Source organism: Perissodus microlepis, chromosome 13, assembly GCF_051167445.1.
Source record: "Perissodus microlepis isolate ML-2025 ecotype Zambia chromosome 13, ASM5116744v1, whole genome shotgun sequence".
Lineage (NCBI taxonomy): Eukaryota > Metazoa > Chordata > Actinopteri > Cichliformes > Cichlidae > Perissodus > Perissodus microlepis.
Window position 1 is genome coordinate 3,627,517 of NC_140473.1, and position 17,730 is coordinate 3,645,246.

The following is a 17,730-nucleotide window of genomic DNA, read 5'->3' on the forward strand; positions in this document are numbered from 1 at the left end:
AGGCTCCATTGCTTCTCTAGTTATTACAGATCTATAGTTTCTCTTACCACTACCTCCTACGATGACAGTTATGGTATTTAGTTTCTTTTGCAGCTCCACACTGAGAACTTCTTCTATGGAGATCAAATACATTTATTTCTGCTAGCTTGGTTAGGCTGGTTGTTGCTAACAAGCTACCACTGTCCAGTCCTGCCTCATGTTTTCCTGTGCACAGGGCAGCCAGGTCACTGTGAGTGTCACTCACAGCAGCTGACAGTAGCCTCTGTTCTGCTTTGTGTCGTTTGCTTTTTTCTGCTACAAATTCTGGATGTAGTTATTAATTATTATTAATCTTTGGCTCTCTTCCACAATACATCTTTAGTCCTGTCAGACTCCCCTCACCCCAACCAGTCATGACAGATGGCTGACCCTTCCTGAGCCTGGTTCTTCCTGTTAAAGGGGAGTTTTTCATTCCCACTGTTGCCAATTGCTTCTCCTTAGCGGGTCATCTAGTTGTTGGAGTTTTCTTTGTATTGTTGTATGGTCTTTATCCTCCAATATGTTGTTGTGATTGGGTGCTATATAATTAAAACTGAACTGAGTTGGTCCTCTAGGTTGCAGCAACTCTCTAGAGTGAACATGCCCAGCCTGCAGAAATGGAAAAATGTAACTTTCAAAATAATAGACTAACATATAGCACATAGAACAGGACATTGTTATTTTAAAACATTGTCATTATGTTACTTTTGAAAATATTATTTCAAATCTTAACTCTCCAAGTGTTTTTTTTAAGTAGTCCAAGGGGATGCAGTGTTTCATTAATACAAGAAAATAAAGAAAAAATACTAAAGAGCAATAATAAAAATGTCAAACTTCAGTTTACCGTGTACAGATGTATATAGATGTGTTTAAGTGGTAGGTTTTTTTGTGTGTGCACATAAAAACAAAGAAGTGAGAGAAGATCTGAAAAAAAAGAAAAACAAATCACTGAATTAGTATTAGTGTTATGTTTACTTAACAAGAAAAACTGTCTTTAGCATTCACATTACCCTGATGCCTTTGATGCTAAGACTACCAAGACCTATTTATACAGTGTTCAGTAATACAAAACACTCCCCCCCATGCACTGTAAAATAAAGATACAGCATCCTCCCATGGTTTGGGCTGCAGCCTTGGATTCGAGTTGCATTGCACTTGTTCGGTCTTTTGCAGTTAGCTTCTTGACCTCTTCTCCAGTGTGGTTTACTCGACGAGTTTCAAGCAATTTGTAAACAATACATTAAATATTAATTCCAAGGGAAGCTACACTCCTGCTGGTAGATCCTACTACTCTTCAGAAAGAACAGTGCTTATTTGAAGTGAAGTGTTGTCCTTTCACAAATGAGAACGTCTAAATAGAGGCTAATATGTTTCACTCGCTGCATGTTACACTAATCCTGTTGTTCAAATGCAGGATCCCCCACCATTACTTATTAGCAATGTATACGGGCATCCCCCACAAATTAATGACAGCTATTTGGGAGAAATGCTAGCTAATAATTTAATGCTTGTGAGCAGCAACCAGACTGATTACAATATAATTATAACATTACTCCTATGTAGCTGAAGCTGTAGAGGCTGACAGAGAATTCAAAGAGTGAGAAAACTTTTACTTTCATATCTTCATCCACCATATGCACTTCTTACTTCATAGAGTATGTGCATGTGCCATGTTTACACTGTATGTATGTGATAGTGACAAACCTGAAAGAGTCGACTCTTCGTGTATCAAGGACTAAGAGTGAACTGTATCATGTGACTGATACAGTCAACTAAAGCAGCATTTTAAAGAGGTGCTCTGAAAGTCCCAGTTGATCCTTCCCATTTATCCATTTTCTAGACCTTGTAGCCCGTTCATATTCAATAAGACACACAAATACATTTCAACCTTTGGGCAATTGTAAGGTTGCACACCTCTTCATCAGGAGGTAAGCAGTGTGGATATGCCATCTGTACAAAAAGCTTCAGTAAATCAAAATAAAAGCTGCACTGTAGTCTTTAAAAATAGTGGCTGTGGCTCAGCGGGTAGAGCAGGTCATCTACTAGTTGGAAGGTTGTTGGTTTGATCACTGTCTGCGCCAGTCTGCATACTGCATTGTCCTTGGGCAAGATACACACCTTGAGTTACTCCTGATGCATTCATGAGAGTGTGAATATCAGGTAGAGAGCATTGGAAAGAAGCCACTGTACGAATGATGTTTCTTAAGTTGAAAAGTGCAAATTTATTTATATGAAAAAAGGACCTTTGGATAATATAGAGAAAACTCCAACAATTAGATGACCCCTTTGAACAAGCACTTGGCAACAGTAGGAAGGAAAAACTCCCTTTTAACAGGAAGAAATCTCCAGCAGACCTAGGCTCAGGGAGGGGCAGATGGCTGGGGTGAGAGGAAGGAGACCGGACCAATCCATTAAAATTCGAAGAATCTAAAATTTCTAAACCATACCGTAAAATATCACAAATTTAGATGCATGCAGTTCTGGCAATATATTAATTTGATTTTAACACTCCTTTTAACACTCCACACAGCTTAATTGAAACCCATCTCTACTTCTATTTTCTTAACCACTTATTCAATTTTGATTCACAGTGAGCTGTCACAGGTTACATCCTGGACAGGACCGTACATCCAGTCCATTGTAGGCCTAACTTAATTTAACAATACAGTGAAATCAGTGAATTCAGTGAAAAGGGGTACACTGGAGTCAAATATTTATCTAAATGAGACAGATGAGCAGAGTTCACTGAGAATGATTCTCAGTATGCCCCCTTTGTTGAGGCATAACATTTCAGTTTACACCCTTGCAAAGTAACCTCTAAACAAAATGCACAAAATAATTTTCTCTAAAATAAAATCAGCCTTTGAAACAATGTTTAGAATCTTGTACCACTATGAATACAACTGATGGCAATAGTGAACAATGTTCACAGCAGAAAAAGCATCAAATCATCCAGAGAAGCCACTCTGGCAGTGTAATCTACTTCCCTGCTCTCTGCGTGTGGATGCCTGGTATGTTATACATCACAGCATTGTTCTGTTATTGAAAACATGGAAAATCACTTTAATGGCGCTTCTTATCAGCCAAATGTTTTGTCAGTTATGACAAAGTTTGGAGGAAAATGTTGCCAACGAACGATAGCTTAACGCCATATCAGTTGCCAAGTGAAGACTAGAATGGGGCTATGACTGTGTGGGAATTTTCTTTGTCACTGCTCAGTGGACGCTTCGGGTTCTCAGGTCTGAGGGGAATGAATGGTGATGTGAGTGAGAGTACCTGATTAAATAAAGGATAAAAAATGACTCCCACTCTCCTTGATCACCCACGTCGTCTGTCTTGTTTGTTTTTCCTGCGTGCTGTCATTCTTTCTATTTTGTCACCCTGTCACTTTCTTTGTGTTGCTCTTTGGAATGTTGCTATTGTGCATATGGCTGTGCATGTTTCTAACTACATATTTATTTGTGTTCATAACCCCGTATCTACATGTAAGAATAGGCGGATCTAAATCTGTATACGTGTGCACTTCAGTCTCTTTGTTACTGATTTCAGACATTGGACTGAAGTAGGGAATGATTTACAGGGCAATGCTGTCATGTACACATATTGTTTAGAATCACCTGCATGCAACTGCATTACACTTTGAACACAAAGACACCTCTGTGTAGTATATACTACACAGCGTAATGATTTCATCTTTTTTAGGTTTAAAAAAGCTAACTACTGCAAAATGTGAATCTGAAATGTGTCAGAGTGTGAGAAGTCAGATAACTCAGTAGGTACTTCTCTGTGTTCGTGTTCCATAGCTGAATGATTGTGAGATGCTTCCTTTGGTTCCTTCAAGACGTGGGACCCATGGATATCCAGGCAGCCAGGCAGGATTTGATCCTTGCTGTTATTGACAGCCTCTTACAGTTTCTTGTGCACTATTTATTCATTCATTCAAAAATAACATTATAATAAATAACATAATAATTTGTGATACTTGGTGTGTGATTTTCATCACACACAAGAACAAAGAAAGTCTTAAAATGTTTCACTTTGTCTGTGATGAAAAGACAATATATGAAAGTTTACCCCCTTTGAAGAATATAATGAAAGAAAAAAACCTTTTGATAAATTATCTTTTTGAGCTGCATTAGTATAATTACTTATCAGTATTTACACATCTATACTTTCAAAACAGTGTTGTGGTAAAGCGTGTAATAGAAACATGGGTCCACTGTGTAGATGTCACACTTTGCCTCTCCTAAGCGTGAAACAGGCACACATGCTTAAGCTGCAATAAGCTGCAATACGTTGCAGTAAGTTGCAGTAGGCTGCAGTAGGCTGCAGAACCAGCAGAGGGCGATATTTTATTCCAAGACATGAAAATAGTCATGGGAAACATTTAAATAGACATTGCTAAAAAATTTACATGTAAATACAATATTAGCTACCTAGCTTAATAACTTCCTAATCACTTGCCCGTTTGCGTGACTTGATGGTCTACATCTTTTTTGCAGTCTGTTTACCTTTTAATCATTTGGTGTTTTAACTGTTTAGCGATTGCTGTAGTAGTTTTGTGTGCTTTAAGCTTAGATTAATTTCTGGAAAAATGCATTTATATTTAAAAATCGATTCAGGATTTAATGAATTGGTATCGCATTATTCAAGCTAAAATCGATTTTTTAAACCTACCCCTAATTTCATACCTTCTTGGTCAGCAGCAATGTGTATATATTATCCAGCATGTCTATTAAATGCTTTGCTGTGATAACGGGTTGATATTTTCATATAGCCATAATTAAAAAGTTTTTTTTTTAATTTAATAAAATATATATACAAAGTTAGTTAACCTGCTATGTAGGCTGCTATGTATATAAGTTTATTTGTGTGTTTACATTTACAAAGGCCAGAACTCTCCACCAACACCTCCAACTGCTTGCAGCAGATTGGTTGGGAGTTTTTCCTTCTCACTATCACCAACTGCTTCCTTACAGGGGTTTGTCTGATTATTTAGGTTTTTCTCCCAAATCTTGGTACATATTGTACAGTCTTTACTTTACACTATGAAGCATTTTGAGGCAAATGTCACTGTAATTTGGCACTATACAAATAAAACTGAATAGAAGTGATTTGAAAGCAAACTTATAAATGGCCCCAGCTAGTTTGGAAATTCTACATTATCTGTAAAGCCAACTACAAAACAGGACAAAAATCGATTGTGCCTGATTATGTGATATCATCATGAACACGTTTTGACCTGAACAGTACTGAGCAACAAGAACAAAATACAGTGTTGGACCTGACAGCTGATCATATTATTCTGTGTAGTGTATCAGAGTTGATCAATGCCACATTTGGGCAACATGCAGTGTAAGAGCAACAAGTTCTGTTATGTGATCTAAATAAAAGGCTAATGTTAATCATCCCATACTGCCTCCTTGTTTCCATTCAATTCTTAAAATTTATATCACATAAACCTGTCAGACTTGATTGTTTTCTTTTATAATTTAATCCAGTGCAAACTGTCTCTCAGCCCAGGTATGGTGAGACTTCCTAACTCTACAATCTCCTCATCTGACACACTGACCATTTATCAGAGAAAAGAATCGCATAGTCAGAAACCTGTGTAAGAATGTGCGCTAAATGGAAGAAAACAGCCTACAGAACAAATGGCTTCTTGGCTTCAGTTCATACTGGGAAATGTTGTGTTTTTTCACATAATGTGTGATGAGTAGATAAGAAAAGAAACAACGAGCAGAAGTTGTTGCTGATTTCTTCAGTAGTTTCATTCTTGTCCTTTAATGTGGCTTTACATTGAAAAGCTGGTATGCAGTCAGACGCTTTCATCTGCATCCTCTGTATTTCCAGGGTGTATTTCCACCACTCTCCGTCAGTCAGTGCATGTATGCCGATGAGTCTCTTTATGGAAGGGTTTGTGTGTCTAGATGTGTATTTTTGCAACTGCAACCTACCTCTCCTCACACTGCCATAAACGCTGCTGTCTCTCCACCTCTCTCTCTCTCTCTTCCTCTCTCTCTGATATACATAGCAATGACCCCTGTCTCAGTCATGCTGGCACCATGCTGTGAATTCCATCTAAGCAGAAAAACAAGTGGAGATTGTTATGCAAATGGCTATGTGGTGGGCCTTGTGCAGGAGGAGAAAAATGGCAATGTTTGTATCCTTATGTGGGTGCTGGGTGGCAGTAAGAGAGGGGGAAAAGACAAGATACAGAAAGGGAAGAGAAAGAAAGGGGAATGAAAAAGGAGTAGAAGGAAAATGGAGGGGGCAGGAAACATATTAAAGATACAGAAAAGAGACAGGATGGCATGATAAGATGCTCTTTTGAAAGTATGTTTACAGGAATAAACTCTGCCATAGGCAGGTGGTCTATACCTGCAGGATGTGCTTACCATGTAAGTTATTCTCACTGATCAGCCAGGGGTAACTGGGTACACCATGCAAATAAGTCTCTTCTTGCAGGGAGTTTGTATATTTTCATATATCATATTTATGCCCATATTTCTGTAAATGCTAACTCTTTCTTTTTCATCCTGTCAGCATGCGGCCTAGGTACACACAAACACGTGCAAACCCCACACCCACTCACAGCACGATGCGTTGAGAGGTAATGAAGGGAAATAGCTGGTTAGTTACTGTTTAATTGTCATTGCACTTGATGGGGAATACGTCAACCTGGCGCAGCTTCACTGACCAGAAAACAATGACTTCACACACACACACACACACACACACACACACACACACACACACACACACACACACACACACACACACATACACACACACACACACACACACTTAGAAAAGTGCTGGAGATATGTAGAAGATGAAATTCTTCATGTGTGACCTATATCTCATAAAGTACCTTTTGCTGAAAGTGCAATTGTTACTGACTGGTTGGTTGGTTGTCGATGGTTGGGTGAACAAATCACTATGCTCTGACACTGGCTGGATGTTTGCACTGTGTTTTATATTATGGCTAAAATACATTCAAGTTTTACGATTTTGCTTCTTGCGTAGCATGGACAAGATGAGAACACTCATCAACATTTGTTATAATATGCAGGTTTAATATGGTTGCTTTTCTGTTGCATTCTATAAACGGTTTGGTTTGGTTTAGGAAGAGGTTGTGGTTTACGTAAAAATACACTCTTGTTGACAAATAGCCAATGGGGCTGATTGTAGATTACTTTACTGAGGTGGGAGTGTCTTCAGGGTGGGAAACACCAAGATCTGATATAAAACAAGATAACTTGTTTTGGGAGGTTTGATCTCTCTTCCACGGAGTCAAATACCGGCGCCCTGCGACAGATACTGGTATATGTCTCAAAAGCATCCTTTGTTTTTTTATGCTGAGTTTACTGAGATCTGTCACTCCTACCTACTCACATATGGTTATTTGTCTAAAAACACATCACATTTAAATACCCTGTTTTCTCACTTTTCAGTATGTTGTGATGAGAAATATTTTTCTTGGAAAAACTAGCAAGTAAACAGAAATGTAAAAAGCAAGTGAAAATAAAAAGGTGGGAAAAACCTCCCACGCAAGGCATAAACTATGGCTGACAAACTTGCGACTTGCACCCTTTAATGTGGCCTGTTTCATTCTCTATAAGAGGACTGATATCACTTGGAATCAAGGCATGTGTTGGAAAGACCAACTTGTGCATATATTTGAAAGAATGACTGTGTTTAAGGTTTAAGGATGAAGATGCATTGAACAGAACGGCAATAGAAATATATTCCAACCACAACACTGACTAGCATCTCATGGTAGCGAGAGAAGACATCTTACAAATCTTGATGAGGTGGCTGTAGCTCAGGAGGTAGAGGGGGTCATCTACTAATCGGAAGGAAGGTGGATCCATCCCTGGCTGCTCCAGTCTTCATGTCAAACATCCTTGGGCAAGATACCAACCCCAAATTGCTCTCTGACGCATCCATCTGTGTGAATGTTAGATAGAAAACATTTAAGCATAGGGGGGAAAAAGTGCTTTGAGTTCTCAGGTAGAGAAGAAAAGCGCTATACAAGAACCAGTCCATTCTCTTTAATAACTGAGGCTCGTTGGAAGATAAACTTTCCCTGGACATCACCAATGTCATCTCAGTGAACCCATCATCTGTTACAAACCAATTACTTGTGAAAGCCAGCAGCAAAATGGTGATTGGTTAAATATTAATAAATCCAAGTTAGCATTTTCACTGCTCTCACGGGTTTTTTTTAATGGTGATGATAATGATGCCTGAGCTTTTTTTTTTGGAATTTCCTCTTTCTGTAAGATGTCAACAACTATAAGGACATAATGAACAATCGTGTTCTCTACAGACCGAGAAAAAGCTGGGGGGAATTTTAAAATCTTTCTCTCCCCATCACCAAACAAAAACAATGTGAAATATTCTGGCAAAAAATAATGAATACCTCTGTTCATAGAATTAAAGAGTGAATGGCGGTGATTATGTGGAGATGATGTGAATTCTCAAATCAAATGCTACCAGAAATGGCAACACAAGCTTATCTAAATAATCTAATAGATTTGTTTTATCCATGTGGTAAACAAACATTTATTCAAAAACTAGATGGTGTCCTTGCACTGGCCTTGCAGTTCTTTTTTCATAAGCCTTTTCATTTAATTCTGCCAAATAGGCCAAAATTCCTCAAGAAGGTTAATGTCTATCTAACTCGTCCCTTACCCCTCAGTTGTCAGACGTAGGGTTAAACTGGAGGTTAGAAAGATTAAACTGATTCCAATCGTCTCGTCTTACCCTCTGCAAGTAGGTATAAGCATAAGGACTAGAGGTGTTCTTTTTAAAACTATAATTTATCATTCTTTGGTTGCCAAGAACAGACATAAGAAAACAAATGAAATGTACTGCACGCACTTTCGGTATGAATGTCTCTGTTTTATAAAAATGTCTTCCTTGCAGCATTATAGTTGTTACTACAGCAAATTAGTTGCTTATGAACATCATTCTTGGCAGACAGACTTGAAATATGCATGCGTGTGGGTATATCTGTGACCATGTGTGTGCATCTGCTGCACATTACTCACACTCCTTTCTCCAAACCTCTTTTTCTCCTTTTAGTCTTCCTCAAAAAAACTCTGACACACACTGTCTCTTCCACTTTCACTGTCTATGTCACACAAACAAGCCCCCCCCCCCACCACCACACACACACACACACACACACACACCACCACCCGCCAAAACACACACGTTCTTGTGGAGATGCTTCAGCTTGATCGTTATCCAACAGCATCATCAATTATTAGGTCTGGTTTATGAAACCCCAGTGCAACTCGCCACCAAACACACTGTGTGTATTGCTTTTCATAGTGGACACTGATACTTGAGATTTTTTTTCTTTTTGGTTGCTTTGTCTTGAATGAAGGTTGCATCAGTTTACATCAGCAGCAGACAGTGGCGGGCTGGACCCCCCCCACCACCACCACCATCACCACCACCAAGCTGTGAGGGCAGTTTCAGTGTTCAGATCGTCACTCTACATGTAGTGCTTTTACAGTTCCTTACTCTAAATGATGAATTAAGTTAAATGAAAACGTACTTTTAACCTCATGTGAGCTCGAGTGAAACCCTTAGGTCCTCGGGTTGCTCCCTGTGAGGGGTGAGTTCAGAGATAGGTGGGTGGTGGGGGGACTGAAGGTGTGTTTCTGTAACACATGATTCGAGGTATTAACCATAAAGGAAAAAAAGCATAACAGAAAAGCTGTTAGACCCAACTTTGTCCAATCTGGTCTCACAGAATAGTGTTAAATAGATTAAAGGATAAGATTAAATAGAAAAATTAGAAATGTTACAATATTTCCTAGGCTTCAATCATAGAGGCTTGCAGACTGATGGGCACCCGTGTGGCCAGTAAGGGAAAATGTGGTTGCTGGAAATTGCTTACATTTTCTGTGAAATGGAATGTTGAAGCCCCAGTCACACAGGCCTAGACGCTGACCAGTGAACATCTCAGTTGCTATTATTATATGTGTTACCTAGCCAGTTTGTGGCTGGGGGAGGTTGCTTGCTGCCACTATGTGAAATTGGTTGTATAGAGCAGTGTTTCCCAACCTTTTGGAGCCATGGCACATATTTCCCATTAGAAAAATCACACGGCACACCACCAAACAAAAATGTCACAAAAGCATATTGATCATTTTTTCTTGCGCACCAGGTATAGCAGAATTGGTTCGGTTTGGCCCCAGTATACCTTTTTTGATTTCTTCTGACCATTACTCATGCTAGGGCCTTCATCTAGGTCGGAATTTTGTCCAGAAGCCAGGTCAGACTGACAACTCTATTGCTATTATGACAGCATGACTATTATGTAATTTCTCCTTTGTCTTCTTCTGTTTTACTGGCAATTGACAACCCATTTAATTAGAGCAGGTAGTTGTACTGCCCTCTAGTGGAAGAGAATGTAATTGTTCTGCCCGTCACTCACACCGATCGCATAGAGTACTAATCAGGTGAATCTTCCACGGCACACCTGATCATTTCTCACAGCACACCTATGTGCCGCGGCACAGTAGTTGGAAAACACTGGTATAGGCGTATAGAAAACCTCCTCAAGATTGCTGCAGTTGCTATGTATGGAAAATGCTCACTTGAATTCCAAACTACTTGCTTAGCAGTAGCAAACCTGTGTGAATGTGATACAAACCCAATGTGTTGTTTTCAGTGATAAAGAAAACTCAATTTTCCACTGCCATTCAGTGGTTTGATAGTAATCTGCTGCCGACCATAGTAACCACAAGGAGGCTTTTGGTGCAGCACCCTCATTGCATTAGATTTTACTCTCTGATGTATCCATTGGAGTTTAAATGAAATCGGCATCTTTACAAAGCTTGTCAGCAGATATAAGCAAGAAAAGCTCTAAAATCTGGTATATGCTGCACTGACACTAAGCTTCATGATACACTGTGGACCAGCCAACACCAGCATATGACATGAAATCTCAAGTCATCACAATCTGTGGAAATTTTAAACAGTTACCTGGATTCTGTGCTCCTCTGCTTTGGAGTCTAAGAACTGGATTTCCAAATTACATGTTACAAATTTATTTGATCTAAAAAGAAAAAAAAGGACTTTGGAGCATGAGCAACCGTGCTGTTCTTTATCTCCTTAACTCAGGTAAGAAGTTCCTGATACTGTCTCTGGTTGAGGAAAGGCTTAAAATTACAAATGCATTCTGAAAACGTTCGCATGGTGGCACTTGATACGGTGACACCAGCGGGTAATTGTGGTGTTTCAATAGTAATTTATTTAAAACTGAAATTTTATTTAAGTACAGAAGATTTGAATAAATTCAGAGTTATAACCCATAATTATCAAAATTAAAACTGGAAATATTTTGGGTGAAATGTATATCAAAATACAAATATAAATAATATATAAATGGATATAAAAATAATTATATGTAATCGTTACAAGAATTTATTGAGAAAAAGCGAAATACATTGGAGCAGGAAAGGGTTGAAAAGAAGAGAAAGGTGGTTATGCTTTTGCCAGGAAAAAATGTTGTAGGGAAGTAAATCAGAAGAACTCTTTATTAACCCATCATAGCATTTTTTTTTTCTGTAACTGTGGCCAAGAAAGGCAGATTTATTTATGTGGCCCATTTCCAACACAGATGAGTAATATTATAAGTAATATTCAAAAATAAATGAACAAAAAAGACTAAAATCTGCCCAGAATGAATATGCTGTGGAAAAACTCCTCAGGTTGGTCCAACCTACACTCCAAGCCTACTCAAGCAGTAATAGCATGACCTTGGTACGGTGAGGGAATCCAGTGTCTCTGTTATTCTGTTCTATTTTGCTGGTGTGTTTTGGTTCCGGGTGTCCCCTTAGGAGGAAAGTAAGTCAGGGACCACCTTCATCCACTCGTTAACACAACTATTTAAACAGCCAAGTACATGCAAACAGCTGATTGTGTTATGTTCTCTCTTATAACTTAACTTGTAAAGTAACAACACCTTTTGGTTGTTAGTAACTTACTTTATTAACCATGTTGTGGAAAGGCACAGGCATATCAATGCGCACATACACCACACTTGGTGTTCTCTACTTTACACAGAAAGTATTACCACAAAAATATAAACTGATTTTACTAAATACATAACAGATTGCTTTTAAGAATGGTCAACCAATACCTGCTAAAGTACAACCTGAGCTTCAGAATGAGCGGTAGTTCTCTAACTGAAAATGCTTTGCTGATCTCAGAGTTTAGAAGAGAATGACAAGACTACTTCAAGCTGATAGGAAGGCATCAGTAACTTAAAGGTATGCAGAAGAACAGCTCTGAATGCACAACACAGGCAACCTTGAAGCAGATGAGCTACAGCAGAAGACGACCCAACCAGACACGACTCCTGGCAGCTAAGAACGGGCAACTGAGGCTACAATTTGCACCAAAGTTAGAAAGTAGAAGACGATGAAAAACAGTGGAGATTTCCTCTGCCACATTTGAACGGTAGCGTCAGAATTTGGTGAATCCAGCATTGTACCACCTTATCATTGTCTCAGTGTACTGATCTTCTGATCAAGCACATCCCTTTTGTTACAATGATGCACTTCAGCTCTTCCCACAAACCCAAACTCACTCCCTGTGTAGTTCAACTCATGCTAAGATGAAACAGCCATTGGTCAGCAAGGTCTAGGAACAAATTCATAAACGCTTTCTTTGGTGAACCTGAGGAAGGATCATCCCATCAACAGTTACTTTTGTTTCCCTGCAAGCGAGATATTCTCTTACTTGTTCTCTTGTTGGTGGTCAGCGGGCACTGGCTCTCTATTGTCCTCCCCCTGAGTATCACGTAAATCTTCGAAGGCACACAAGCCTACTGTGACCTAGGCCTCTTCACCTAGATGCCTAATGAGACAGGCACCCCGGTGTGGGCCGAACTCAACACCATCAACCTCACTTGTATTTTCCCATTTATTTATTTCTTTATCATTTGAATCATGTTCAATATTTAAGAATATCCTTGTACAAAAATTAATGCATCATGTTTTTTTAGGTCAGTTAAAAACCATGCTAAATATTCAAGCATAAAAAACTGAAATTCATAATACTGCTGAAAGAACATTCTTCCAGAGACTTGCATGAAGATCTGGTCATAAATAGTAGCCCAACCGTAGTAAGAGACTGTATGGACTTTAGTTCGTCACCCTCACTTTTGATTGTTGGTAGGAAGCATTAGGGACAGCACATGTCTAGAAAAATAATGAAATGACTTTTAGTTTGGGTTATAGATATTTACAATGATTATTAAAAGTGCTATTATTGCTGTAAAAAACATTGACAGTAATGTTATTATTAATTGTAATACTAACAAAAGTGGTAAGACTGATTGTAAATGTAATGATGTGGGGATAGCAGATCCCAAATCTTAGCAGTCAGTGGAGACAAAGCTGAATAAAACATTTCTGTCTGACAGTGTAATGAACACAGTGGCTTGTGGGGACTGTAAAAAAAAAAGTTCTATTTTCATTTTCAACCTCCATCAAATTCTCATCATAATTATGTCAATATCCCTCCAAATGCAAACACTTCCAATCCTGACAGAAAGTAATATGGTGAAAGGCCATTAAAAATGAACCCCCCCCCCCCCCAACACACACACACGCATATGCACAGCAATCACCTCCTAACTTGCCCCCGCCCTCCACCCAATAAAACTTTTGGCAGGCCTGAGCTGTTGTAATTGGCAGCCAGCTTGCCGTGCCGATAGACTCCCCTCAGTCCTACGGGTCAAGAGTAATTTACTGAGCTGCTAAACGCCACTAGTTTCTCTCCCTTTCTCTCTTTCTACCCAGTCCAATCTCCCTTACCCTCAGCCCCCCCCCCTCCTCATCCCAGCATCCATATTGGAATTCCCATCCAGGCTGTATTACAAGCCGAGATGATGGCTTAATCCCTTGTTAATTAGGGACAACATCTCCAGCAGCTGAGGCTAAAGCGGAGAGTGGCAGAGGCTCCAGAGACATGAGGGCTCTGGCCGAGCTTGTGGCCCAGTCAGGAAAACCTGGCTCATGCTCAGAGAGCTGGCGAGGGACAGGGGTTAGGAGAAGGGGGGGGGGGGGTTGGATGTTACGCTGGATGAGGATTGAAAAGGGCTCCTGTCTAATCCTCACTGATGGCTCTTCTAGGCTAATGGAGTCTGGACAACTGGCCAACCGGATGCTGCTGCTGGTGCTGCGCTTGCCCACTCCACTCCACTTCAGTGGGTCAGGTGCATTGTGGTTTCACTATGAATCTAGTTAGAAGGCTCCATTATTCATTTGGCTGATAAGCACCAAACAAAATGCCTTTTTCTTGGGATTTGTTTGGTCATATTCAGATTGCCAGGTTTTCCAGTTTTTTTTGTGTGTGTTTTTGTGTGTGTGTGTGTGTTTGTGTGCATTTTTATGAGTATTTGTTCATCACCTCATCTGCTTTTCTTGACAGCTATGGATCATATTTCCCATGGTGTGCACAAAGCCTCAGCACCATTCAGGCAAACAAACAAACAAACTTAACCCCAGTCATAAGCATCTCTACACTATGTTTTCTTGTGTAAAATTGTCTTGTGTAAAACTGTCTGAGGGCGGAATTTGCAGGTAAATGAAGGGAGAAACAGCAGGAGTGGGGGGGGTGGGTATGGCTGAGAGTCAGCAGCATGAAAAATGAGGGGTAAAGAGGCAGATGAAAAGTGCATCTTCTTACGTTTCCTTTTCAGGTGGCAACAAAAGCCCATTTATTTGGGCCTGCATTTCCACTGGCAAAGTGTTGGAGTGTACTGTTAGCGGAGTGCATTATAAATACAGCCAGGCTTGCCGCTGTCCCCCCTCCTCCTCTCCCCGGATGGCCCAGGCTCCTGTGGCGCTCCAAACACTAGGTAATTATCCAGCACCACACCGCCTGCTGCTTCACTACCTGTGTGTCCAGCGCCACTAGAGAGAAGGATGGATGGAAGGGGTGGGGGAGAGAGACAGAGAGGGACAGATGGAAATGGAGAAGGATCAAGGCAGAGGGACAGAAAACTGTGTGTCCGTGTGAACGTAGAAGGAGAGAAGGAAAATGTGGAAATGTTTGATGCTTCTTTTTAAAGTATCAAACACAGGATGCGAGTCAACAAATGTACAGTACAGTGGGGAAAAAACACAATGCACATGCAGAGAAAAAACCTATTAGCAGTTATGCTGCTTACTCATGAACTGTTTCAAAAATCATTGCACAAGTTAACGAACACTTGTGCGTTCCATGGAATATTTTGTATTATGTTGACATGATTCTATTACATAATTTCTGCAGGTCTCTCATAGCCACACCTTTTAGTAAAGCGTATGCCCAGTTTATGTGAATTCCCTTTTCACACAGAGAGATTTCAAAAGAAAGAACTTGAAGCAAATGTGCAGATCTGTCTCTCTTCCCTCACCACCAGCTGGTCACAGCAGATAGCTGCCTCTCCCTGAGCCTGGTTCTACCAGAGCTTTCTTCCTGTTAAAAGTTTTTCCTTCCCACTGTTGCCGAGTGGGGGCTGTCTGATTGTTTTGGTCAACTATTGTATGTTTTTTACCTTACAATATAAAGCACCTTGAGGCAGCTGTTGTTTTGGCTTGGTGCTATATAAATAAAAATGAATTTATCCAAGTTTAATATAGTTAATTCACAAACACAAAAGGAACTGATATTAATAGCAAATAAAATAAGGTAGTTGTACTGCCCTAATAATGAATAAAAAACCCTTTTTATTCATGTTATGAATACTGGTGCTATTAATAGCTCTGACCATGTGTAATTATACGATTTCTTTTTGTAACTTATGGAGCTTTTCTGTCTCTCATTTGACTCTTTTTCGTACCACTGCCCCGGTCTGCACTACACATGGCAGACTCTGTTCTGGAATTATTAACAAAATATAACGTAGGCCTACTGAAGGAAAATATTAATAGAGACCACCAATTAAGGTGGCTTTCCTTTCCTCTTCCAGAAATGTTTTTTTTATTTTTTCATTTTAATTCTGTATACTGCCATTAAAATACAATGTAGTCATGGGAGAATTCACATAGTTAGTAACGATACGCAGTGGCACAAACCAATGATCTGTATGCCAGACAAGGGCCAGATGTCATGACCTGGGCTTGATGAGGGCCTGTATGAAGTAGAGACTAAAGTGATGTGGCTAAACTAGACCTGCGTGAAGCACATAAAAAACTGCAGATGTAGAGCCAAATACACCAAGAGTCCCAAATTTTTCCAAGAAAAATATTTTCCACACCACCACCTTAGAAAGCTACCCACATTATTAACACTGACACCAGTTTCTGCCCCTCCAGTCTCAGCGGAAATGGCAGTCCATCAGACCAGCCATCAACTGTCCAGTTTTGGTGAGCTTTTGGTGAGTCAGGCTTTTCTTCTTGACTGACAGGAGAGGTCTTCTGCTGCTTTAGCCCATCTGCCTTAAGGTTTGTCATGTGCACTCCTCTGCTGTTGCTGTTCGCTGCCGCTGTGAAGAGTAATATTTCTGAGCTACTGGTGTCTTTCCATCAATTCTCAGAAGTCAGCCAGGTGTTTCTGCCCATGAATAGCATATGAGATCATTCAAGTGCACATCTAACTTCACACCTATTTAAAATGCATACTTTCATCACTTTCATCACAAATGTACAGTACATCTTAAAAAAAGAACTACAAAACCTTTTCTAGTTCTTACATACAGTACTATGGAAAAGTATTTACCTCCTTCCTGATTTTTTTTGCACATTTATCACATTTCCATGTTTCAGATCATCAAACAATTTTTAATAGTTCACAAAGACAACACAAGTAAAATACAAAATGCAGTTCTTAAATAATGATTCAGTTCTTAAAGGGAAAAACATATCCCAACCTCGTGTGAACTCGTGTGAAAAAGTAATTTAATTTGAAGTAATTAAATCATAGATAAATTGGACCTGCTTATTGCCAGACCTGTTGAATCAAGAAATTACTTAAATAGAAGCTTTCTAAAAAAAGTGAAGTAGGGTAAAAGATCTAAAAACAACAACAACAACAAAAAAAACCCCACAGAGCATTGGGTTAAAATCTAAAGAAACAGCCGAGAAACAAAGTTATTAACACGTGTCGGTCTAGAAGCCATTTTCAAGGCTTTCAGTGAACCAAGGTGAGAGCCATTACTGCCAAATGAAGAAATCTAGAAGTCACTGGGCTACCAAAATTACTCCAAGAATGCACTGATAACTCATCCAGGAGGTCACAAAAGAGCCCGCAACATCTAAACAACTCCAATTCTTCTCCAAAAAGTTGATTCTGTTCATCTGGACGTAGCGTTTTGTGGGAGCAACGTTTCGTCACTCATCCAAGTGACTTCTTCAGTCTCAGCTGACTGCAGGTTTCCCCAAATCTTATAAACAGTACATTTGCATAATGACTGAAACCAGCCCACTGAAGGAACAATGGGCTGGGAGGTCAGTTCCTTATTCTTAATTATGCAAATTCTCATGACCATTGATCAACAACCACTGACCAAAACCCACTGATCAAAGACCACTGATCAATGGCCAATTCTCCAATTCTTCTGTGCCTCAGTTATATTCAGTGTTCATAATTCAAGAATAACAAAACTGTATATGCTGTATATTCTGTGTATTTATTATTTCACTCTTATTGCCTGTTCTTATTGTCCTTATCTTTGTTATGCTGCTCTGTTGT

General features: G+C 39.6%; 1 protein-coding gene across 13 annotated transcripts in view; it reads left to right on the top strand.

The window, feature by feature from the left end:
* The window catches only part of LOC146374509 (uncharacterized), a 462,267-nt gene that overhangs the window by 155,528 nt on the left and 289,009 nt on the right, over positions 1 to 17,730 (top strand). For all 13 annotated transcript variants that reach the window (XM_084949001.1, XM_084948998.1, XM_084949000.1 and 10 more), the window contains 2 exons: positions 14,756 to 14,914; positions 16,356 to 16,417. In XM_084949001.1, the coding sequence (XP_084805127.1) occupies positions 14,756 to 14,914; positions 16,356 to 16,417 (221 nt within the window). The remainder of the gene's footprint in view (positions 1 to 14,755; positions 14,915 to 16,355; positions 16,418 to 17,730) is intronic.